The following is a 26,140-nucleotide window of genomic DNA, read 5'->3' on the forward strand; positions in this document are numbered from 1 at the left end:
GAATCATTCAGATGTTCATTAGCAAACTTCAGACGGGCCTGTATATGTGCTTTCTTGAGCAGGGGGACCTTACGGGCGCTGCAGGATTTCAGTCCTTCACGGCGTAGTGTGTTACCAATTGTTTTCTTGGTGACTATGGTCCCAGCTGCCTTGAGATCATTGACAAGATCCTCCCGTGTAGTTCTGGGCTGATTCCTCACCGTTCTCATGATCATTGCAACTCCACGAGGTGAGATCTTGCATAGAGCCCCAGGCCGAGGGAGATTGACAGTTATTTTGTGTTTCTTCCATTTGCAAATAATCACACCAACTGTTGTCACCTTCTCACCAAGATGCTTGGCGATGGTCTTGTAGCCCATTCCAGCCTTGTGTAGGTATACAATCTTGTCCCTGACATCCTTGGAGAGCTCTTTGGTCTTGGCCATGGTGGAGAGTTTGGAATCTGATTGATTGATTGCTTCTGTGGACAGGTGTCTTTTATACAGGTAACAAGCTGAGATTAGGAGCACTCCCTTTAAGAGTGTTCTCCTAATCTCAGCTCGTTACCTGTATAAAAGACACCTGGGAGCCAGAAATCTTTCTGATTGAGAGGGGGTCAAATTCTTATTTCCCTCATTAAAATGCAAATCAATTTATAACATTTTTGACATGCGTTTTTCTGGATTTTGTTGTTGTATTCTGTCTCTCACTGTTCAAATAAACCTACCATTCAAATTATAGACTGATAATTTCTTTGTCAGTGGGCAAACGTACAAAATCAGCAGGGGATCAAATACTTTTTTCCCTCACTGTAGATGCGTGCCAATGGGTTTTCGAAAGGCTATTGCTAGCAGACAGAGCCTCACCTTGACCAAGATGTCCAGTTGGGCTGTTCCTCTCTCATCCAGCGGAGCCACGTTCTGGCTGACCAATGAGCAGAAGTTATGACACAGCTCCAGGATCTCATTCAGACAGTGGAACACCTGGGGTGGGAGAGAAGACAGTGGACGAAATTCAAAAATGAATGGCCAACTATGGCTAAGTGGTCACTCATGGCTGAATCCTAATTTGATATCAGTGTTGTTGTTAATCTCCAACTGACATCAACGCATGATTAGCACACAAGCGCAAGACCATGTTCAAGGTTGTCTTCATTGCAGTCGCGTTGCGCTATTGGGTCAGGGAAGGGTTTACCTTCTCAGGAACCATATCAACGTGATACGGCAATCTGATCATCTGCATAACGTGACTGCAATAAAGAATACCTGCAAGTGGCCTTAAAAGTTACTGCTACATTGTATTCATGTCAAATGCTAATAAATTGAGATGCTAACCGGCTTGAGCAGGATGAAGGACTGTGCTAGCAGGTTGCTAAGGAAGTGGTCGTGGGCCAGCCGGATGCTCTCAAAGTCTCTGGTGGAGTTGATCTGCTGCAGCAGCTGAGAGAACTGAGACTCCAGCACGTCCACCTGAGGGAGGAGGGAGAGGAGGAGCACAGCCATGTTTGATATATTACACCAACAACAAGATCATTCATAGCCTGGTCCTAGAAATAGATGTGTTGTCTTGCCAACACCTTAGAGCAGGCTATACAGATCTGGGACCAGTAACAAAAAGAGGAACTGAGCAGCAAAAAAATATGTGCTTGGTAGTTCTAGAACAAAGAAAGGTATGCTTGTTTGCATTAATATGCCCATGGTAAAACTGAGTGTGGTACATTCAGCCTCTCAAATTCCCTCCCAAAGCTGAATAAGGCTGTATAGTTTTATACCTGTTCATGTCTTTACTACTGCTCTCTATTCTTACAAACAGACCAGATGCACTGTACAGTACTTAGTCTTTGGATGTACAGATCACTCACAAATCACACGTGGTTGTGGTTCTGTGTGGCTCAGTTGGTAGAGCATGGCACTTGCAAAGCCATGGTTGTGTGTTAGATTCCCACGGGGGACCAGTACAAAAAAGTATGAAAATGTATCCACTCACTGCTGTTAGAGTGTCTGCTAAATGACGAAAATGTAAAAATGTAATTTCTACATAGAATCACCTGTAGGTAGTACTGCAGGTTGTCCACCAGGAAAGCCATGTGGTTGCGTAGCCTCCACTTGACAGCGTCTGTCTGGTTGGATTTGAGGTGTTTCCTCTGCATCTGTAGAGCCCAGCAGTGCTGCAGCTCAGACTGCACCCGCCGCACACTCAGCAGGTAGCGGAATATTACATTATACCTGGGGGACAGGACACGGTCGTAGATATTACATTATACCTGGGGGACAGGACACGGTCGTGGATATTACATTATACCTGGAGGACAGGATACGGTCGTAGATATTACATTATACCTGGGGGACAGGACACGGTTGTAGATATTACATTATACCTGGGGGACAGGATACGGTCGTGGATATTACATTATACCTGGGGGACAGGATACGGTCGTGGATATTACATTATACCTGGGGGACAGGACACGGTCGTGGATATTACATTATACCTGGGGGACAGGACACGGTTGTGGATATTACATTATACCTGGGGGACAGGATACGGTCGTGGATATTACATTATACCTGGGGTACAGGATACGGTCGTGGATATTACATTATACCTGGGGGACAGGACACGGTCGTGGATATTACATTATACCTGGGGGACAGGATACGGTCGTAGATATTACATTATACCTGGGGGACAGGACACGGTCGTGGATATTACATTATACCTGGGGGACAGGACACGGTCGTAGATATTACATTATACCTGGGGGACAGGACACGGTCGTGGATATTACATTATACCTGGGGGACAGGACACGGTCGTGGATATTACATTATACCTGGGGGACAGGATACGGTCGTGGATTTTACATTATACCTGGGGGACAGGATACGGTCGTGTTGTTTTTAGCTGATAGGAGTGGAACCCGGTGTGGTCGTCTGCTGCAATAGCCCATCCGTGACAAAGATTGGCGAGTTCTGCGTTCCGAGATGCCGTTCTGCACACCACTGTTGTACTGCGCCGTTATTTGTCTGTTTGTGGCTCGCCTTTTAGCTTGCACAATTCTTGCCATTCTCCTTCGATCTCTCTCATCAAGATGTTTTTTTGTCGCACCATTCTCGGTAAACCCTAGACACTGTTGTGCGTGAAAAGCCCAGGAGGCCGGCCGTTTCTGAGATACTGGATCCGGCGCGCCTGGCACCGACAATCATACCACGCTCAAAGTCGCTTAGGTCACTCGCTTTTCCCATTCTAATGTTCAATCAAACAGTAACTGAATGCCTCGATGCCTGTCTGCCTGCTTTATACAGCAAGCCACGGCCACGTGACACACTGTCTGTAGGAGCGATCCATTTTCGTGAACGGGGTGGTGTACCTAATATTCCATTGTCTGTTTGCACAAACATTTGCTAATGGATATCACTTTATGTTAAAGGTTGAGTCAGCGATGCACAAAGTAAAAAGCAATATCGTGTCGATTTCCACAACTACTAAGAGCATTGAAGCGCGAGGCTAAACTTCTCCACTGTTACCGGTCCTGCAGCTGTTACCTGGTCAAAAGTAGTGCACTATATAGGGAATAAGGTGCCATTTGGGAGGCAGCCGTTGCCTGCTGTAGAATACTCACTTCTCCAGAACGGCAGGGGTGAAGAGGATGTGCAGGGGCCACTGGACCTTGTAGGCCAAGCCCAGAGCAGCCCAGCCCGTAGGGGGCACCTCCCTGGGGGAGGACTCCTGTGGGGGAGTGGCCCCTTCCCTGGTCCCTGTGGCATCTGAGAACACAATCATACTGTTAGCCACAGGATGGCTCCATACCAGAGTATTTGAGCGGTTTGAAATCCCAGTCATGGAACAGTCTTTGTGCACCACCCTGGCGCTCAACATCCTTTCCTGTCTGCTAAAAAAAAAAATAGCTCAGGGCTCACAGAAAAAAAACTGCCTCTCCAAATTCGATCCATTCATTTTTTGTTTAAAAAGATAATTTAACAAACACCCCATCTACTTTTGTGACTGTGTACCCTTTGTTTTTGAAGTAGACCATCGTAAGAAGTTTCAACATAGGCTACTAAACAAGGACCTGTCTAGGTGATAGGCTATGTGGCCACTGTGTTAAAAAACTAATAGCTTTTTCGCTAATCTATTGATGATCAGATACTTCAGTTGTAACTGGTTCTGTTGCTCTCACATTTGACAGTTGACAGACAACTTTAGCACTGTTACAAACTTAAACTCCTCTTTTTTTTAACAATAGCTTGTATAGAAACCAAAACTTCTCTGGTGCTGCTGCATGTGCTCATTGGTTGTCTTGTCATCAATTACACAAGTTGTGACATATTTCTTGGTGGACTCATATCAACAGCTCTGGGCATTAGTGGTGGGGTTAGGCTAAATAAATACAACATAATAGGCCTAATTAAAAGAACAGTGATGAAGGAAATGAAAAATGGTGGGCAGAGCATGGCCAGAGGTTGTGGCTGAGCATTACAGGAGAGAAGGCCGACGCTCCTACATTTTTAAAATCATTACACACGCTCCACTCCTCTCTCCACTCTGCTCACATCCTCTGATCCACTCCATAGCATTGTTCACAAGATGGCACAAACTGGGTAGAAGACATAGACGAATGGATCATCCCAAATAGCACCCTATTCCCTATGAAGTGCAATACTTTTGACCAGAACTTTGTGAAAAGTAGTGCACTTATGTGGATTAGGGTGCGAAGTTCAGTAGCCTTCTTTTCTCATCTGCTTTCCTTCATCTGCTTTTTAAAAAAGATAACAGGTGAAACAGGTGACTTCCCAGTACAGATCCACCAGATTGCCTTCTATCTCGTGTTCCCAGGTTATAGCAGAAGCAGATGACAGAGAGAAGATGAAGACGGGCGTCCATTTTAGACTGTCTTACAGTTAGCCACAAGATGGCAGCAACTGGTTACAAAACAATATACTGGAGAACACAGCTGCCGGTCCCAATATGTTCCTTACCCCTTCCCCTTGGCCCTGACCTTTCCATATTTACAGATCTGAATGGTATAAAAAGGTATAAGCAGTGTCATGGTGGACTTTCTGCCATATTGGAAGGGTAAGTTAGGGCCATGGGGGAAGAGGTAGTAGGGAGCAGGCCTGTGTTCAAATACTATTTAGGGTATTTAAATTACATTTCAAAGTAAATATTTTCTTTTAAAATACAACTAGCTGAATATTGGAATGTATTTGGAAATACACTTGGAAAGTATTGGCATGTATTAGAAAATACACAGAAAATAAGTATTTCAAAAACAAATACTCAAATAAAAGTATTTGAACCCAAGTCTGGTAGGGAGTGAAGAGAGAACTCCAAGCAGCGCTGGTTAAAAATACAGTTAGACCTCCTACACTCCTAGTGGAGGGTTTCGGCTCCATTGAAAAGCCTCTCTGAGGAACAAACCTTTGCTCTCCTTCCCCTGGTAGTCGATGGTGAGGTGCAGGAGAGGCAGGAGGTTGTCGTCGTCCAACAACACCTTGTGAGCAGCCTGCTGAAAGGCCACATTTACGTCTGTGGAAGGGGTGGAGAAAACAGCCATAGTTAGATACAAAGAATAACTGCAATAGACATGAGGCCTGTTCATACTCTTCTACACTGCTTCCTTCCTTCCTTGGAATAACAACAATCAGAAATGATCGGGTTGGTGAAAGATATTTACTGGAACCCCTACTTTGATCTAGCCACAGTGTTAGATCAGTGATCACTTCAAGGAAGGGAGGAAGTTAGGATGCAGTTTAAACTGCAGTTTGACATATTCCAACAGGACCATGGTTTGTGATTGAATAAAGGGTGAATTTTCCATAAAATGAAGTTGGCCCTTAGCGCTTAGTGCATTCTACCTCCTATAAATCAAGTTTAGATATCTGTTCGAGTAAACTGATCCTGGATCTGTGAACGTACCGTGTTCAGTGACAGCTGTGGGCGGGGTCTTGAGCATGTGCTGAGCGTGGTCAATGAACACCTGGTACAGCTCGCCACGGCCCAACAGGTAAAAGTCCTTTATGATCTACAGGGAAAGAGAAACGGCGTGTTTGACGGGGTCAGTTTGAACAAGGCGAGGCACAGAATCACTCATCTTGATCACATGATGAGAAGTTATTTGAGATCCAAGGGGATTTATAGATCAGTGATTCTGCTCAGTCCGACAGCAATGTAGTCGAGCTCAAACATGCACACTAACAATCTCAAATCAACTCTAAACTGTCACAGCTAGATAGTCCAAATACAAACCTTAAGTTGCCCCAGGAGATCGGATTCCTCCACCATCAATGTCCACAGGTGCTGCAAATAGAAGGATACATTGGTTAATCAATTGTTTATTGGAATCCCATACCGATGTTATTGAGATGAATGTAGCCCTAACATCACCTGAATAGAACAGGACCTTGTTGTCCAGCTCATAGTGGGAAGTTGCAGCAGTCATTACAAACACATATCTGACATTTCCTAGATATGTTGAAGTGCCAAGCCCACCTCTGCCACGGTGCTGCGGATGCCGTCTATGAGGTTCTCAAAGTCCACTAGGCTGAAGAGGGGCTGCTGTTTGAGACGGTGCAGCTCTGTAGCAAACATGTCCTCCTGGTGCTTCAGTATAGAGCCTGGACACAAACACAGACAGAGGGGAAAGGGAGGAAAACATTATCCATCAAAGATCTTCCAAAATCTTTCATTACAAGTCCAATGTGGATCTCCTGAAGTGATATTGTCGCAATATGTTAGATTGAAGTAGTGTTTGGCGAGCTGTTTTGGTGTTTATTTGTTGTTGATGTTTTTAGAGAAGCGTAGCAACCAAAGCAAACCAATTAGATGCCAAAATCAGAAATAATGCTAACAAGTTGTCAAAGAACTTCTAGTAAGGTAAGCAAATGATTGAGGGTGAAAACCCAGAAAACAATCACTTCTTCCTCACTCTACTGTTTCCCTACTGCAGCTAAATCACAATAGGTAAAAACATCAGCTTGCTAAAGCTAGATGACTAACAAGTCAATGTAAAACGCAGCTACAGTAAATGTGAAAGGAAAAAGCACATAAGAAAAGGTAAATGTGTGGACCAGGTTCTCACCAGCTCTGGACGGGCTGTGGTTGTGGTTCTCAAACATCTGGACGGACTCCCCCACGAAGAGGATCTTCTCAGCCACGCGGATGGGGATGTAGGAGGGCAGCATCTCAGCCCGCAGAGAGAACTGCTGCAGGGACGGAGCCAGCATGTTCTCTTCTTCTATCAGCCTCTACAGCGGAACACAGACAACAGCATCGTTCATTAGGGCACGCAACGGAAAACACTTTCAAACAGAAAAAACGAAATTGAGCATGTCTTATTGGACCAGTCTGGGTACTCACACCCTGTTTCAGTTAGTTTTTCCCTGCCTTGTGAACATGACCAAATCAGCCTCCTGAAGCTGACTTATAAGTACATACACATGACTTTTAGATCTTATCCATCCTACAATCTTTACTCCAACAGCAGTGGTGCAAGCTTTACACTAATGCAAGCACTTCAAATCCAAGTGGACAGATAAAGTGACAAGGTATGGAGTAGGATGAAATTACTCATTGACACTGATCTTAGGTCAGCTTTGCCTCCCCACCCCTGATGTTTAAGATTAGGATTTGGTGGGAGATATAAACTGATCCTGAAGCTGTGCCCAAGGGCAACTTCTACCCGCCATCTCACCAGATCCTGTAGTTCTCTCAGCTGGAAACATGGATGCAACTGCCCATAGACGCTGATCTAGGATCAGTTTTGTCTCTTATCTTAGCTCAGCCAGTTAGGGGAAGATAAAAGCTGATACTGAATCTTTGCATAAGGGCTCTCACCAGGTCCTGTAGTTCTTTCAGCTGTTTACCGCTGAGGCCTCCGATCCCCAGGTCCTCCTCGTCATCCTCCTGGTTGGCGGCGGCCCCTCCAGCGCTGGGCCCCTGCTTCACATAGAACTCCTCACTCTGGTCCAGCAGCAGACCGTGCAGCATCCACGCAGCCAGCTGCTTGTACATCACCCCGTGGCACACCGCCAGGATCCTGGGTAGACAGACAGACAGCAGAGAGATCCTTTATGTTGTGTTGCTCTAAGAAACACCATCCAGGTATCATTAAAGATTCAAGTGTTTATGTGTAGCAGGATATGACATATGTCATGGGAATAATTTATCCAGGGGTGAAATAACGATTTAGAAAAAAAAGCACCCCGGGATCTTACCATTGTAAAATCACAGAGAATTCAAAACCCCCTTCAGGTTTTTCCTGGAAATATGGTATGCATATTTCACTTTGCAGCATCAGTTTCAGGATGACACCACACATGCAGCATATATCCAAGTAAGAGCATAAACATGCATAAAGCTTCTATAAGAGGCTAACTTAACTTTTTCAATCAAATGTGGTGGCCGTAACTTACTTCTCCAGGGCCATGCGTACAGGGGGCAGGCCTCCACAGCTGTGCTTGTACACCGTCTCCAGGATCTGACAACCGTGGATCTAATTAGGACAGACAGGATATGACCTCATTTCCATATTCCACACTAATTGATTGAACCGTATCTACCCATCATGCACTCTGCTCTGAGCGCTGTGACACCTTTATGCCCCTGTGCTACAGCAGCCACCATGGTGAACTTTAAATACGTGGGAGAAAGATAGATTTACATTTTTCTGTGACAATACCAAGGCACTTCAGAAATGCGTTGACCCTCGAGTTTGAGAACATAAATAGTTTTTGGAGGGTGCTATGGGTGTATGAAAAGTGCTTTATGAGTGTCTTAAATAATTTCCTCCAAGGTAATTGTGTGATTTCTCAGTCATATCAGAAGGCGAGTGAATACTTTTGTCTCCATTGTAATGCCCTTACCTTCTGGGACTGTATTGTCTCCATTGTAATGCCCTTACCTTCTGGGACTGTATTGTCTCCATTGTAATGCCCTTACCTTCTGGGACTGTATTGTCTCCATTGTAATGCCCTTACCTTCTGGGACTGTATTGTCTCCATTGTAATGCCCTTACCTTCTGGGACTGTATTGTCTCCATTGTAATGCCCTTACCTTCTGGGACTGTATTGTCTCCATTGTAATGCCCTTACCTTCTGGGACTGTATTGTCTCCATTGTAATGCCCTTACCTTCTGGGACTGTATTGTCTCCATTGTAATGCCCTTACCTTCTGGGACTTTATTGTCTCCACCACCACCATAACAGAGGGAAACAGCAACTGAAACTGGAGAAGAACAACATGATTACATTAAATTACTAGGATATATTGTTACATTAATATTCATGACATATTGAAAGATACAGTGGTTCTTCTGACTGTAGGTGTGAAAGTTCACATTTAATGATGGAATCCGCATTATGGGAAACAGCGCCACTGTCTGGATTGGCCGATGTGGATGAAAATCCAGCACTTGAAGAAAGAGGAAATTAGGAATATATGTATAATTAGTTAACTACATGTACAGAACATGGGAGCGAAAGTAGAAGTCTTTTGATCCGTTAGTTTACTCCAATCAGGGGAGGGGTGGAGGGGTGACAGCCCCCCAGCACCTTTTTATTGTTTTTGTTTTGTGGACGAAATGGAGGTGAGGTGCGTCGAGCAGTGTGGTAAAAAGAAAAGTGCATTACATATTCTGTTGTTGTATCTCGCGTGCAATGATGTCCGAGGGAATTCTACTTCAAATGTATAACAAGGAAATCTAAATCAGAAAAACTATAAAAAACAGTAACCGCCATTACCTGATCCAGCATATAATTCACATGAGATATGGAGAGATGCGGGTCGCCAAGAAACTGCAATGAAGAGGAAAGTGGTGGGATTGATTATCACTTTGCATTGTATTAATTAGTGCTACAATGCATTTTGTAAATTATCTTCGCTACCTCTTGTTCGAGGTCCAGGAGAGCCTGTCTATAAGGCTGTAGCATTGAGTCCAGTCCTGTGCAGAAAGCCCGCAGGTAAACCCCATTAAGTCCAGCCTGGTTTGGCTGAATGGAGTGGTGCTCCTGCAAAGTACAATAAGGGCTTGTTAAGACTATAGTATTTAGCTATATCTGATAAGTATTTGAGGTAATACTAGTACATCTCAATCTAAAAAAATTCAAAAATATAAACCCATCTAGGGGGAGGTTTCCCGGATCCAGATGAAGTGTAATCCTGGACTAAAAAGCATTTTCAATGGAGATTCTTAATTGAGTTGGCTTTTTAGTCCAGAGAGGTATACTACGAAACAGGTTTGTTACCAAAGTAACTCGGGATAACCGGTCATATGAAAGTGCCTCACCTTTTAGCCAGGTACATTTCTATGGCAACAAATCGTTCAGAACTAACAATCAATCAATCAATCAATCAATTTTATTTTATATAGCCCTTCTTACATCAGCTAATATCTCGAAGTGCTGTACAGAAACCCAGCCTAAAACCCCAAACAGCTAGTAATGCAGGTGTAGAAGCACGGTGGCTAGGAAAAACTCCCTAGAAAGGCAAAACCTAGGAAGAAACCTAGAGAGGAACCAGGCTATGAGGGGTGGCCAGTCCTCTTCTGGCTGTGCCGGGTGGAGATTATAACAGAACCATGCCAAGATGTTCAAAAATGTTCATAAGTGACAAGCATGGTCAAATAATAATAACTAACCTGCTCCGGGGTAGGCTAACTCAGGGCTAACTCTAGTTATCCCGAATTAAGTGTCTGATGACGCATTCAAAACAACTGTCAAATCATGACATTAGTGATCTTCAGATCGGAATGTCCGAGTTTTAGAAAGAGGCCCGAGTTGGAATTCCGAATTGGGTGACCATTCAAATAGATTTTCCCCAGTCTGAGCTAATTTTTTTCCAAGTTCCCAGTTGTTTTGAACGCACTGAAGTCGGAAGTCGGAGATTTCCCAGTTCCCAGTTGTTTTGAACGCAGCATGACCCATGAGTTGAGGACCAACGTAATCAGACTCAGAGTCCCTCACTCTCGCAAAGATTGCATCACCATCCCCTTCATTTGAAGAAAACGAGCTATTAAATATTTAATTAATCAAACGTTTCTTGTGTAAAAAAATAAAAAATAATATTAAAATACCCATCACATTACACATTTATCAATGACAAGATGCATTTGAAAGTTAATGTACAGTAAAACCTTTGTATGACTATACAATTATATTATTGATAGGAGTGGGGAAAAAAGGTGCTTCAAAGAAGGCATTAACAATACGTAATAAAATAAAGATGTCACTTTTAGCCTATTTCACATCATAGCCTGCTGAATTTGCAAGATAACTTATCTTTCATGTTAATTTAGGCAAAAATTAAAATGTGGCACTGACTCTCCCATGGATTGATGGTTTCAGCATTGTCTCAATGAAGAGTTTGGCGTTCGACCAGCAACATGTGACATACACGCGTAGTTACAGTGCAAGCCTGCTATAGTTAGCGGTAGACGGACAAGCAACATCCACCGTCGTAGTACGGATGAAGCCTGAGCTGGAATGTGAAGCGAACTGAAGCTGGCTAGCTTTATAAAAGCTTGAGCAGATCTAGCTTCATTCGTAGTCTACCCCTCAGGACTGGGCTCCTAATCTGTGTCCGGGAAACCGCCCCCTAGAGCCATAGGGTGAATTTCAAAAGTCTTTCCTCAAGTCCTCAAAATGTCAGAGATAAGCAGGGAGAGCATTAGAGGAGAAGGAACCCCAGATATCTTTCAATGCTCTCCTCGCTTCCCCCTGATGTTTTGAGAAGGATGTGAGAAGAGGAAAATACTTCGCAGATTCGCCCATGCTTTTGACACTCCATCATCTGGGTATTTATCTCACCTGCTGGTGGACATGGCCTGTGTGTTGCTCTATGAACTCTGTGAAGCGAATGTAATCGGATCCCAGTTTGCAGAGGCGGTTTAGGACACTGGTTTCACTGGGATGGAGAAAGGGCAGGTCCTGGGAGACCTACAGGAGAAGCAGAGGTTCAATGAACCCTTATTCATAACTCCTTAACATTACATTCATGAGCTATGGTTTAGTTAGCTATATGTACATCGTGGAGTTGAGATAAACTCGGCTAAAAGGTTCAGTAGGATGCTTTTGTATGTCACACTTATCACCAGCCACTAAACAAATCTATAGTGAAGTGTACATGCAACAACAGAAAGAAACTAGTGATGGGTGCCAATAAAAGCAGAAAACAAAGCAATTCATAAGGTTAGTAGCTAGTTGCACTAGCTATCTAACGTTACTTGAGAATTTTTTTTTTAACACAGCTAGCCAGCTTCTTGCAGCAGTGTTTTTACTTTGTAGAGCTAGCTCTGTAGTTAGGTACCCCGATATACCTGTAAACCTGTCCGTTTGTTCCATGTGAATATAGTCCCAGGGTATCCACTTAAAGCCAACAAGAGCTCATGAATCATTTTAATTCACTTAATATCGGCAATCAGATCAAAGTTGACATAAATTGCAGTGTTGAACCTGTCATTCAATCACAACACCGCCGATTCTTCCGCCGCCGCAACTCGATGACGTTTCAATGATGAGAGTGAAGAATTATGGAAATTGTAGTTTTTCCTTCGGATTCCGCATAAGTTAATGAAACGTTTTCTTCACTTGTACGATTGATTAAGCTACTGTAGTGATCACTATTTGCGATCTAAAAAACCCTACATGTATCAATTATCTCTAAGTAGCTATATCTTTGATAAAAAAACGGTGGTATCTGTTGTTGCACAATCGTGTGGAAGTTGTAGTTCGACAGCCAACTTGTTTGCATCACTGGTCATGACTCATGTAGCAACGGCGCTGCCTGGACAGCTTCAGAGGTTAGTTCTGAACTGTATGTTTGATATCAATAAAACATATTCTGCAACTTTGTATGATATAGTTATCCAGTAAGCTATATGTTGCTAAAATAAAGCTAACGTTAGCGTAGTGCAGCCACCAACATACATTTGTTGTGTTTGCTAGCTAGGCTAATACCCGGCGTTTGTTTTAGAGTCTTATGCTAATTTAATGCTAGGTAACTAGCTATCCACGTTGGAGGATGGCTAGCTATGTACAATGTATTAAGCCGGTTGATGTTAATCACTGAATGATTTGTTTGAATGAACTTCTGATTAGAAGTTAGCTAGCTAGTAACAACAGAGACGGTAACGTTAGACAACTGGCATTGCAACAAACCAACATTGACTTCCGTAATAGAGCGGTTTTCTAATTAGGCCCTACTACGTGATAATTGTTACGCTATAATCACAAAGAATAGATGCCAGCAGTGACTTGAAAAGATGTCAGAAGACGACTACTTCAGCTTCCGTAACGTTATAATATTCCCTCTTAACAAGGAGCTACAATCACACAGGTGCTGCTGACAAATTGCAGGTGAGGTGTCTGGCTATAACCATATTTCTATCGCGCTAACTGTCATAGAAGAGCAACAGCTTCCAGTTCCTGATGAATATGTTGATGCCGTGCTGCTAGAAAAACATGAGAGACAGAACACATAAAATACACTGGACTTAGTGTGGTATATAATTTACCATCAGATCAGCTGATTTGATTTGCGTCTTGAGAAGCCTGTATTTGCCTCTAGTCACCTTAACACTGATATAGTCTAACACATTGTGTCCTGTGTCTCTACTCTGAGTTACAGTGATGGCTGAGGGGAGGACTGGAGAGGACATTGTTTCAGAGTACCTGGACCAGAACCCTCACCTGGTCGAGTGGGTGGAGTCGCTCCGAGGAGTGCATGAGACCAACAAGCAGTGGCACGCCAGACGAGAGTTTTTCCTGAGGAACATGGAGACGTTCCCCACAGTCCAGCCGGGCTTCCCCAGCCCCAGTCTGGACAGGCTGCTCTCACTGTCCATATGTTGGGCCAACCACGTCTTCTTGGGCTGCAGGTATGTGTATCGTAGCCTGGTCCCATATCTGTTTGTGTGGTCTTGTCAACTAGATCTCGAACAGGCTATGTTTGAGGAATGGATAGAGGAACTTTGTTTTAATGGATTTCAATGTTGAGTTTTACTGTAATATAATTTTCACACTTCACACAAAATGTATGCACACACTACTGTAAGTCTCTTTGGATAAAAGCATCTGTTAACTGGCATATACTACAGAGCTGAGCTGAGCTGCACTGGCCTGGCTATGCATCCACCATAGTAGTTGAAACCCTGCTGGAAAGGACAGTGTGAGAAGGAAATATCCGAGCCAGCACAGTATGGTTGGGGTCAGCACTGTTGATAGTGTGAAAAGAGTATTAGTTAGTTACAATGGGGGGTGCTGCTGGTGCTCTTCCATAGGTTCTGGTTTAACATATATTCTCCAGTTTGGACCAACCAGAATGGAAAAACTACTACAGTATTCCAATAAAGTAAACCAAGGTAAAACAACAGGAGACTAGGGTCAACTGTCCTAAGGGGACATTCATCTTCTTCTGACTGTGTTGTTTTGCAGATACCCTCAACCTGTCATGGACAAGATCAAGGAAATGGCAGAGGGAGTGGTTGTCAATGATGCTCCAGTTCGAAAGACGAGAGATGAAATCATGGGGAAAGGAAAGAGGACTGCAGGTATGATTCAGCTGTGTACATACTTGTCATAACTTGTTTGTATTACTTTTTTCCCCCTTCTACTTTTTATTACTACTTGTTATCTAGGACTTTGTATTTGGCATTTGATTCTTGATTGATATTGCACTGCATTGTTAAGGAGAGTTAGCAAGTAAGCATTTCACTGTACCGTTTACACCTATATCCTGTGCACTTGACCAATGAACTTTGATTTGATTTGGATTGAATTTGAAACTATTTGAAAGTTTAGATTTCTTGTATAGTTTGTAGAGTCCAACTTTAAACGTTTTAATTGACGCTAATATTATAGCCCTACTAAAGAAAAGTTGAGTTTGACCAATGGTCTGTCTTTGCTTCAGGGTTGTACAGTATGGTTAACTCATGGCAATACACTGAATGGCAATTACTGTGATAACAGATGCTTTATACCCGTTTCTGTATATTTGTAAGACAATTAAAGTGGGAAAAGTTCTGTACTTCTCCATCAAACATACTGTACATTGTTAAGGTTAGATGAGTCGATGAGTCATCCCTGCAGTATTTTTTTCTGCTGCTTTTGCCAGTGTTGCCCGGGAAGAATCCCATCTCAGTTGTCTTTTATCTTGCTGATTCTCAGGGGGCGGCGACGACGACAGCTGCGTAAAGCGGACCAAGCCTGGGAACCCCTTCAAGCAGGGCCCGCCCCCGCAGGCGCCTGCCGAGCACCAGCCCTTCTTCAACCGCCTTTACAAGGCTGTGGCGTGGAAGCTGGTGTCTGCAGGGGGCTTCGGCCCCAACCTGGACCACTTTGAGATCCTGCGTGCCTGCACCGAGTCATCCAAAGAGAGCCTGAGCTGCGTCTTCGTGCCCCTGAAGGACATCCCCGACCTGCCGGCGGCGCGCACCCAGAAGGAGGGTCAGGTGTGCGAGCTGCGCTGCCAGACAGTCTACCTGGGCACGGGCTACGGGCGTGACGAGGCGGCCGCCAGGTCCATGGCATCCAAGGAGGCCCTCAAGGCCTTCCAGGGGCACAAGGTGATGGTGAAGATCTGCCGGCGGCGGTTCAATGGGAGGGACGTAGAGGATCTGGTGCTGCTGGATGATCAGCCCAGGAACCCGGGCTTCCCTCCCGCTATCAGCTACCCCTTCCAGCCAGAGCAGCAGGGGGACGGGCCGTCGTAGCACAGCCATGAGGCATAGAGGATCCTCCGGGGGCCTTTCCAGGGTCGTGTTCAGTAGGCCCCAAAATTGAGTAAAACGGGGACATAGGGATGGGGGTTTGAAATAATTTCACAATTTGAATAGTATAATGAATTTTTGTCAGATATTTGAAATTTAGTTTTTTACCTGAGCACTGCTGCGCGATGGAGAGAGGCTGGCGCTCTATTGCTGCAGCTGCAGAGGGGCAAGCAGATGGAGGGTGAGAGACAGACGCCAAGGCAATTCAATGTTATTTATCATCGTATATAACAGTGCTTGTCTTGACTGGAGTAGCCTAGAGAAGCTAGCTAGTTAAGCTAGCCAGCTATAGCTAGCTAGGCTAATTGAGGCCACATGCTGCGCTTTTTCCCCAAACCCATTCAGATAAAACAGCCTATCTGTTGGTTGCATGTTGTAGCCTACTTCTCATTTTGCTAACTTTTAATTCTGTAATTTTATTCCATCTTGCATTGCATTAGTGAACTTTCATTCCACTTGCTACACATTGAGCCTGTTTGCCGCTTTGATTGGCCAACATAAACAACAAGCTACACATGTGAAGGTTACTGGTTGGCTGCCGTCTTTTTATGGGGTGCACCGTGCACGTCATAAAAACTACATTGAAAAGTTAGTTGTTTTATTAAATTAATAATTTGACATGTCATGCATGGTATATCCTTGTATGTAACAATGTCACATGGATATTTTAATTTAGAAAAAGCAGTTTCTGTGTAAAATTGGCCTATATTTATTTTCTTCTCGCAAAATTGTATATGCATACAAGTATTCGAATACTAACGTCCGTTCGAATATTCTAATAACCGTGCACATCCCTAATGGGGAGGAACTAACTCTCCTGGACTCATTTCAGTTTTCCGTTCCAAAACGTTTTGCTACTCTGTGCCCTGGTATTTAGAAGTTATGTGGGTTTGAATGGAGCTGCTCTATGAGTCATACAGTACCACTGTGTGCACTGAATGGATGGACTTAATGCATCATCACCACCACTTAGTAGTTTTTACGCTTTTATTATTCTTGAGTAGCCTATACCCAGTTCTTGTTCCATAGGTCATTTGGATTCCTTCAGAGTGGGGATTGTAAGAAGTTTAGACCCTTTTAGTATCGGTTGTGCCTGCCTGCTGCCTACCACAATGGAGAAATGTACACAGGTCGTAAGGGTGTGGTTTACAATATGTCACTACATTTTCCCTCCCTTTGTTTGGGTCTATAGTCACAGCATGCACTTTCCTTCTATGTCCTCTGTAGTTCAGTGCTCCGGGGTGAAGTTCCCCCTAGGTACAGATCTAGGATCAGCTTCCTCTCCCTCAATCCTCACCTTAGCCATTAGTGGGGAAAATGCTAAACTGACCCAGGATCAGCCTCTAGGGGCAACTTAACCCTACACCTAGCTCAGGACTATGGTGGATGTGTGCGGCTGCACTCGGTCTGACCCTCAAGCCATTTAATCAGCTATCTGATTAACAACCCGACCACTAGACAAGGGACATTTCTACCGTTTATCAATACCATTAATAACATGCAACTAATGAACCCTGTGTGGCTCGTCATTAGAGTTTTCTATTGATGCTTCAAATCTCCCTGAGTGATCGCATTACAAATATTATCATTTTTTGTTTAATGAAGTTACAATGTTAGTCATGGAGTGAGAATGAAGTATACTTTTGATCATATAACACAGGCTCTAGTATTTAAAATGCAGAAGTCCTCTATGACAGAATAATTATTTGAACTGTTATTTTCTGTTCACAGTAGAATGCATTGTCACTATTATAACTCAGTGTGTTTGTCTGGATACAAACGTAGACATCTTGTTTAGTTCCTCTACATGATCTAGATCTTGTTCATGATGGGACTTTTACATTCATTTAAAACCACTTTGTTCTATTTTGTGTGAGGAAAGCTGTTGAGAAAATGTTGGCTTTTGTTATGTTTATTCATTGATTCAATTATTCTAAAGGAGATGATTGGTGTTAAGCCAGGTTCATAGAATTGTATGATATGATGTTTGATAGTGCTCGAGTCTTTACATTAAAAAATCATTGATGGGAGATTGCTGCTGTAATGTTTTGCTTTTCAAAGCTGAATGACATGAAAAGGGTTGCATTGACGTGTAAATGGCCACAATATTTAGTGACACTGTACATTTCTATAAGCGGTCCCTGTTTCTATATTTTTGTAAATAAAAATAATTTAAAGAATGTTTGTCGTCCAATGATTGGGTCTTATCCACACTGACATGTAGAGGGTGGAACACATTTATCAAAGACTAGAACATACAGTGGGGGAAAAAAGTATTTAGTCAGCCATCAATTGTGCAAGTTCTCCCACTTAAAAAGATGAGAGAGGCCTGTAATTTTCATCATAGGTACACGTCAACTATGACAGACATAATGAGGAAAAAAAATCCAGAAAATCACATTGTAGGATTTTTTATGAATTTATTTGCAAATTATGGTGGAAAATAAGTATTTGGTCAATAACAAAAGTTTCTCAATACTTTGTTATATACCCTTTGTTGGCAATGACACAGGTCAAACGTTTTCTGTTGCTGTTGCTGGTATTTTGGCCCATTCCTCCATGCAGATCTCTAGAGCAGTGATGTTTTGGGGCTGTCGCTGGGCAACACAGACTTTCAACTCCCTCCAAAGATTTTCTATGGGGTTGAGATCTGGAGACTGGCTAAGCCACTCCAAGACCTTGAAATGCTTCTTACGAAGCCACTCCTTCGTTGCCCGGGCGGTGTGTTTGGGATCATTGTCATGCTGAAAGACCCAGCCACGTTTCATCTTCAATGCCCTTGGTGATGGAAGGAGGTTTTCACTCAAAATCTCACGATACATGGCCCCATTCATTCTTTTCTTTACACGGATCAGTCGTCCTGTTTTCACAGTATTATTCCAAATTCATATATATACAGCGGGGAGAACAAGTATTTGATACACTGACGATTTTGCAGGTTTTCCTACTTACAAAGCATGTAGAGGTCTGTAATTTTTATCATAGGTACACTTTAACTGTGAGAGATGGAATCTAAAATCCAGAAAATCACATTGTATGATTTTTAAGTAATTAATTTGCATTTTATTGCATGACATAAGTATTTAATACATCAGATAAGCAGAACTTAATATTTGGTACAGAAACCTTTGTTTGCAATTACAGAGATCATACGTTTCCTGTAGGTCTTGACCAGGTTTGCACACACTGCAGCAGGGATTTTGGCCCACTCCTCCATACAGACCTTCTCCAGATCCTTCAGGTTTTGGGGCTGTCGCTGGGCAATACGGACTTTCAGCTCCCTCCAAAGATTTTCTATTGGGTTCAGGTCTGGAGACTGGCTAGGCCACTCCAGGACCTTGAGATGCTTCTTACGGAGCCACTCCTTAGTTGCCCTGGCTGTGTGTTTCGGGTCGTTGTCATGCTGGAAGACCCAGCCACGACCCATCTTCAATGCTCTTACTGAGGGAAGGAGGTTGTTGGCCAAGATCTCGCAATACATGGCCACATCCTTCCTCCCCTCAATACGGTGCAGTCGTCCTGGTCCCTTTGCAGAAAAACAGCCCCAAAGCATGATGTTTCCACCCCCATGCTTCACAGTAGGTATGGTGTTCTTTGGATGCAACTCAGCATTCTTTGTCCTCCAAACACGACGAGTTGAGTTTTTACCAAAAAGTTCTATTTTGGTTTCATCTGACATTCTCCCAATCCTCTTCTGGATCATCCAAATGCACTCTAGCAAACTTCCGACGGGCCTGGACATGTACTGGCTTAAGCAGGGGGACACGTCTGGCACTGCAGGATTTGAGTCCCTGGCGGCGTAGTGTGTTACTGATGGTAGGCTTTGTTACTTTGGTCCCAGCTCTCTGCAGGTCATTCACTAGGTCCCCCCGTGTGGTTCTGGGATTTTTGCTCACCGTTCTTGTGATCATTTTGACCCCACGTTGTGAGATCTTGCGTGGAGCCGCAGATCGAGGGAGATTATCAGTGGTCTTGTATGTCTTCCATTTCCTAATAATTGCTCCCACAGTTGATTTCTTCAAACCAAGCTGCTTACCTATTGCAGATTCAGTCTTCCCAGCCTGGTGCAGGTCTACAATTTTGTTTCTGGTGTCCTTTGACAGCTCTTTCGTCTTGGCCATAGTGGAGTGTGACTGTTTGAGGTTGTGGACAGGTGTCTTTTATACTGATAACAAGTTCAAACAGGTGCCATTAATACAGGTAACGAGTGGAGGACAGAGGAGCCTCTTAAAGAAGAAGTTACAGGTCTGTGAGAGCCAGAAATCTTGCTTGTTTGTAGGTGACCAAATACTTATTTTCCACCATAATTTGCAAATAAATTCATTAAAAATCATACAATGTGATTTTCTGGAAAAACAAATTCTCAATTTGTCTGTCATAGTTGACGTGTACCTATGATGAAAATTACAGGCCTCTCTCATCTTTTTAAGTGGGAGAACTTGCACAATTGGTGGCTGACTAAATACTTTTTTTCCCCACTGTAGATTATGTCCCAATTACAGTGGCTTGCGAAAGTATTCACCCCCCTTGGCATTTTTCCTATTTTGTCGCCTTACAACCTGGAATTAAAATTGATTTTTGGGGGGTTTGTATCATTTGATCTACACAACATGCCTACCACTTTGAAGATGCAAAATATTTTTTATTGTGAAACAAACAAGAAGTAAATACTTTATAGAGCCACCTTTTGCAGCAATTACAGCTGCAAGTCTCTTGGGGTATGTCTATAAGCTTGGCACATCTAGCCACTGGGATTTTTGCCCATTCTTCAAGGCAAAACTGCTCCAGCTCCTTCAAGTTGGATGGGTTCCGCTGGTGTACAGCAATCTTTAAGTCATACCACAGATTCTCAATTGGATTGAGGTCTGGGCTTTGACTAGGCCATTCCAAGACATTTAAATGTTTCACCTTAAAACACTCAAGTGTTGCTTTAGCAGTATGCTTAGGGTCATTGTCCTGCTGGAAGGTGAACCTCCGTCCAAATCTCAAATCTCTGGAAGACAGAAACAGGTTTCCCTCAAGAATTTCCCTGTATTTAGCGCCATCCATCATTCCTTCAATTCTGACCAGTTTCCCAGTCCCTGCCGATGAAAAACATCCCCACAGCATGATGCTGCCACCACCATGCTTCACTGTGGGGATGGTGTTCTCTGGGTGATGATAGGTGTTTGGTTTGCGCCAGACATAGCGTTTTCCTTGATGGCCAAAAAGCTCAATTTTAGTCTCATCTGACCAGAGTACCTTCTTCCATATGTTTGGGCAGTCTCCCACATGCCTTTTGGCGAACACCAAACGTGTTTGCTTATTTTTTTCTTTAAGCAATGGCTTTTTTATGGCCACTCTTCCGTAAAGCCCAGCTCTGTGGAGTGTACGGCTTAAAGTGGTCCTATAGACAGATACTCCAATCTCCGCTGTGGAGCTTTGCAGCTCCTTCAGGGTTATCTTTGGTCTCTTTGTTGCCTCTGATTAATGTCCTCCTTGCCTGGTCTGTGAGTTTTGGTGGGCGGCCCTCTCTTGGCAGGTTTGTTGTGGTGCCATATTCTTTAAATTTTTTAATAATGGATTTAATGGTGCTCCGTGGGAGGTTCAAAGTTTCAGATCTATTTTTATAACCCAACCCTGATCTGTACTTCTCCACAACTTTGTCCCTGACCTGTTTGGAGAGCTCATTGGTCTTCATGGTGCCGCTTGCTTGGTGGTGCCCCTTGCTTAGTGGTGTTGCAGACTCTGGGGCCTTTCAGAACAGGTGTATATATTCTGAGATCATGTGACAGATCATGTGACACTTAGATTGCACACAGGTGGACTTTATTTAACTAATTATGTGACTTCTGAAGGTAATTGGTTGCACCAGATCTTATTTAGGGGCTTCATAGCAAAGGAGCTGTAGCTCAGCTGGTAGAGCACGGCGCTTGTAACGCCAAGGTAGTGGGTTCGATCCCCGGGACCACCCATACACAAAAAAAAAATGTATGCACGCATGACTGTAAGTCGCTTTGGATAAAAGCGGCTGCTAAATGGCATATTATTATTACATATGCATGCACCACTTTTCCGTTATTTATTTTTTTGAATTTTTTGAAACAAGTTACTGTTTTCATTTCACTTCACCAATTTGGACTATTTTGTGTATGTCCATTACATGAAATCCAAATAAAAATCCATTTAAATTACAGGTTGTAATGCAACAAAATAGGAAAAACGCCAAGGGGGATGAGTACTTTTGCAAGGCACTGTATCTCACCTTCCTGCCAAAGTGTGCACTTGTTAACTTACCTTCTCTGATTTTTAAAGGAAATTACTGATCGGCCCATAACAAATATCTTAAACTCCCACTAGCCCATGCCTCCACCAATCCAATGTTTTTAGATTTGTGTGAACGAGTGCACACTTCAGGAGAAAGGAAATGTTATTGGGATGCACCCACAGTTTGGGGTGATTATGGTAAGGTTGGGTTGCCATCAAGTCTTTGGGGTTTTAATTTTGATAGTTGTAGCCTTATTGATTATTCACTGATAGATTATTTCAATTAATCCATACAGGTTTTGGAGAGGTGCAGGGGGCTGCCACACTTGGCGCCTGGGGAGCTGTTGTTGTAGGGTGTTAAGTGCCTTGCTCAAGGGCACAACGGTTGCTGGCTCGTCTCCCTAACCACTAGGCTACCTAGGCCCCATGTAGTATGTCTCAAGCATAATGACTCAGGGTAATGAAAACACATGCTAGGATATATTGAACATACAATGTTCTTGCCATCCACTTTCTCCCATTATAGTCCCAAGAGTCTGCTACTGATTGACAAGTAATTGTGCCTAGTCGCTCTCCCTGACATCTTCATTAAGTTTTTCTCTCAATAGCCATAATAATTATGTAATAGATGCACCAATCAAAATGAATTTTGAGTCACCGTTGGTCGACTCCTTATTCCCGTTTAATAGGTGTTAGTTGCTTTACAAGCCAAATCAAGTCATTATAAATCTTGATGTTGATTTAATTGGCATATTGGTGGCCGACCTCATCCTGACCCACCGCTGTCTAGTCTTGTATCACCACCATAGCGTTTCCTTCAGGTTGTTGTAGCACTGCTGGAGAGTCATGAGGTGTTTACGCTACTCACAGCTAGTTAACCCACCACCATAGCGTTTCCTTCAGGTTGTTGTAGCACTGCTGGAGAGTCATGAGGTGTTTACGCTACTCACAGCTAGTTAACCCACCACCATAGCGTTTCCTTCAGGTTGTTGTAACACTGCTGGAGAGTCATGAGGTGTTTACGCTACTCACAGCTAGTTAACCCACCACCATAGCGTTTCCTTCAGGTTGTTGTAACACTGCTGGAGAGTCATGAGGTGTTTACGCTACTCACAGCTAGTTAACCCACCACCATAGCGTTTCCTTCAGGTTGTTGTAACACTGCTGGAGAGTCATGAGGTGTTTACGCTACTCACAGCTAGTTAACCCACCACCATAGCGTTTCCTTCAGGTTGTTGTAACACTGCTGGAGAGTCATGAGGTGTTTACGCTACTCACAGCTAGTTAACCCACCACCATAGTGTTTCCTTCAGGTTGTTGTAACACTGCTGGAGAGTCATGAGGTGTTTACGCTACTCACAGCTAGTTAACCCACCACCATAGCGTTTCCTTCAGGTTGTTGTAACACTGCTGGAGAGTCATGAGGTGTTTACGCTACTCACAGCTAGTTAACCCACCACCATAGCGTTTCCTTCAGGTTGTTGTAACACTGCTGGAGAGTCATGAGGTGTTTACGCTACTCACAGCTAGTTAACCCACCACCATAGCGTTTCCTTCAGGTTGTTGTAACACTGCTGGAGAGTCATGAGGTGTTTACGCTACTCACAGCTAGTTAACCCACCACCAGCGTTTCCTTCAGGTTGTTGTAGCACTGCTGGAGAGTCATGAGGTGTTTACGCTACTCACAGCTAGTTAACCCACCACCATAGCGTTTCCTTCAGGTTGTTGTAACACTGCTGGAGAGTCATGAGGTGTTTACGCTACTCACAGCTAGATAACCCACCACCATAGTGTTTCCTTCAGGTTGTTGTTGCACTGCTGGAGAGTCATGAGGTGTTTACGCTACTCACAGCTAGTTAACCCACCACCATAGCGTTTCCTTCAGGTTGTTGTAGCACTGCTGGAGAGTCATGAGGTGTTTACGCTACTCACAGCTAGTTAACCCACCACCATAGCGTTTCCTTCAGGTTGTTGTAACACTGCTGGAGAGTCATGAGGTGTTTACGCTACTCACAGCTAGTTAACCCACCACCAGCGTTTCCTTCAGGTTGTTGTAGCACTGCTGGAGAGTCATGAGGTGTTTACGCTACTCACAGCTAGTTAACCCACCTCCATAGCGTTTCCTTCAGGTTGTTGTAGCACTGCTGGAGAGTCATGAGGTGTTTACGCTACTCACAGCTAGTTAACCCACCACCATAGTGTTTCCTTCAGGTTGTTGTAGTACTGCTGGAGAGTCATGAGGTGTTTACGCTACTCACAGCTAGTTAACCCACCACCATAGCGTTTCCTTCAGGTTGTTGTAGCACTGCTGGAGAGTCATGAGGTGTTTACGCTACTCACAGCTAGTTAACCATGGAATATGTTCCTTTAGATATACACTGAGTATACAAAACATGAAGAACACCTGCTCAATATTAGGAAGGTGTTCCTAGTGTTTGGTATACTCAGTGCATAATACTTAATGAGTGAAGGAAAAATGATGTTTTAGCACAGCGTGGTTACATACCATATGTATGTAGCATGATTGTAACAACATGGCATGAACACATAAGGTCAACAAGGCATTGAGGGTAATTTGGAATGAGCATTATTAGGATGTGATGGGGAATTTAATCTGATGGAAAAGTTTTCTGTACAACCCACAGATGGTGTTTCATAGATAGCAATAACACTCACATACATGAGTACATCTTACCCTTGACAATTTGATAAGTCAAATCTTTTAAATGTATCTGTCTCACTCCCTATCAAATAAATACATATACCAAGGTCAGAACTAGCAACAGAGCAAAATACTGCATGGAAGACAATGCTGTGTATAGGTTATGTAAATAAGCCAGCTGCTGCATAATTTGCTATGTGATCTGATTTCTTTGGCTCAAAACAGCCCACTTGTCTTTTTTTTTTTTTTTTTTTTTTACATTTTAGCAGACGCTCTTATCCAGAGCGACTTACAGTAAGCGACATTTTCATACTGGCCCCCCGTGGGAAACGAACCCACAACCCTGACGTTGCAAGCGCCATGCTCTACCAACTGAGCTACAGGGGACTTTATTTGTGTTTTGGGCTTAAAATGACCCGTATTTATCAAGCTCCATTATTAACTACCATGTTTGCCCTCACATCTGAAGTGTCAGCCCAATAGTTATTTAAAGGCCCAGTGCAGTGAAAAAATGGATTTTCCTGTGTTTTATTTATATTTCCATACTAAAAATTATGATAATGCCCTTTTAGTGTAAGAGCTGTTTGAAAAGTGCCTGAAATTTCAGCCTGTTTTGGTGTGCTGGAGTTTTCCCCTCCCCACTCAGACCACTCCCAGACAGTCCTAGCAAAATTCTTGCTTGAGAAATTTATCATTTCTAAGAAGCTATTTTTGTTTATTTTTAACCATTTTAATTGAAAACAATCACAATAAAGGTACTTAACTGTTACCCAGAAATTATTTGATATTGAGATAAAAACAGCTGCATTGGACCTTTAACCTTTAAAGTGCCATGAAAACATTCCATCATTATCTACAGATGAAAAAGCATCATACACAATTCCAAATACAATATCCACTAATATCCTGAGGACCTTTGGGCTGTTGCCATCAGGCCCTGCTGCCTTATATGCTGAGGATATATCTCAGCTCACACATGCCCCGGTCAGAAGTGTTCAAAAGGAGGGAGTTGTCCTTATCCATTGTCACTCTAACTGGAGAGACAGGTTTGGGAGATTTGTTTGCGATGCGAAATCATTGAGATTGTCCCACTGTTGGGCGTCAATTTAACTGGTGGGACCTGGGCCCCAGTCTCCCACTCGGGAAACCAACGTGATTTTAAGTTGCAGGCAGGGCTACCTCAGCATGTCCAACTCACCTTCACTTCACCTGCTCTCAATAATAATCAGAAAAGCCACAGTATGACCACTAGGTGGACTTCATAAGACATGCACTAACAATATGCTAAATCAGTGTCAGTTCAAGTAAATGTAATAGTGCATTATTTTTTGGGGGCTTGAACTCACAACCTTCTGCACAACAACACTCGCCACTCTGAGCCAACTCCTGTGCTCTGTTGGCTAAGATGTATGGCTTTGAGTGGAATGTGTTCTTGTGCCAAAGACTGAGAGTTTGAGCTCCGCCCTGGGCAGAACTAAATGCACTCTGCC

At 43.4% G+C, this 26,140-nt stretch overlaps 2 protein-coding genes across 5 annotated transcripts in view; one reads left to right on the forward strand and one right to left on the reverse strand.

Moving 5' to 3' along the window:
- The window catches only part of LOC311111748 (gamma-tubulin complex component 4), a 27,822-nt gene extending 15,368 nt beyond the window's left edge, over positions 1 to 12,454 (reverse strand). The window contains exons 1-16 of the mRNA XM_084154563.1: positions 12,293 to 12,454; positions 11,784 to 11,912; positions 9,864 to 9,986; positions 9,720 to 9,773; positions 9,148 to 9,204; positions 8,394 to 8,473; positions 7,816 to 8,017; positions 7,061 to 7,226; positions 6,472 to 6,596; positions 6,229 to 6,279; positions 5,899 to 6,004; positions 5,401 to 5,508; positions 3,602 to 3,746; positions 2,027 to 2,204; positions 1,314 to 1,448; positions 846 to 962 (exon numbers count right to left, since the gene is read on the reverse strand). Of these exons, the coding sequence (XP_084010689.1) occupies positions 846 to 962; positions 1,314 to 1,448; positions 2,027 to 2,204; positions 3,602 to 3,746; positions 5,401 to 5,508; positions 5,899 to 6,004; positions 6,229 to 6,279; positions 6,472 to 6,596; positions 7,061 to 7,226; positions 7,816 to 8,017; positions 8,394 to 8,473; positions 9,148 to 9,204; positions 9,720 to 9,773; positions 9,864 to 9,986; positions 11,784 to 11,912; positions 12,293 to 12,370 (1,854 nt within the window). The 5' untranslated portion in view covers positions 12,371 to 12,454. The remainder of the gene's footprint in view (positions 1 to 845; positions 963 to 1,313; positions 1,449 to 2,026; positions 2,205 to 3,601; positions 3,747 to 5,400; positions 5,509 to 5,898; positions 6,005 to 6,228; positions 6,280 to 6,471; positions 6,597 to 7,060; positions 7,227 to 7,815; positions 8,018 to 8,393; positions 8,474 to 9,147; positions 9,205 to 9,719; positions 9,774 to 9,863; positions 9,987 to 11,783; positions 11,913 to 12,292) is intronic.
- A 251-nt stretch (positions 12,455 to 12,705) lies between these two features.
- On the forward strand, positions 12,706 to 17,916 carry LOC311111441 (protein CDKN2AIP homolog A-like). 4 transcript variants are annotated; one of them, XM_084154161.1, is made up of 5 exons: positions 12,734 to 12,775; positions 13,295 to 13,331; positions 13,603 to 13,852; positions 14,409 to 14,524; positions 15,141 to 17,916. In XM_084154161.1, exons 3-5 carry the CDS (start codon positions 13,605 to 13,607, stop codon positions 15,683 to 15,685), a joined length of 909 nt encoding a protein of 302 aa, XP_084010287.1. In that variant the 5' UTR covers positions 12,734 to 12,775; positions 13,295 to 13,331; positions 13,603 to 13,604; the 3' UTR covers positions 15,686 to 17,916. The 4 variants fall into 4 exon arrangements, with proteins under 4 accessions (XP_084010285.1, XP_084010287.1, XP_084010288.1 ...); XM_084154159.1 differs by lacking the exon at positions 13,295 to 13,331 and having other exon boundaries at positions 12,706 to 12,775; XM_084154162.1 differs by lacking the exon at positions 13,295 to 13,331 and having other exon boundaries at positions 12,761 to 12,789.
- Positions 17,917 to 26,140: the final 8,224 nt, after the last annotated feature.

The sequence above is a fragment of the Coregonus lavaretus genome (assembly GCF_964263955.1).
Source record: "Coregonus lavaretus genome assembly, chromosome: 37".
Classification (NCBI taxonomy): domain Eukaryota; kingdom Metazoa; phylum Chordata; class Actinopteri; order Salmoniformes; family Salmonidae; genus Coregonus; species Coregonus lavaretus.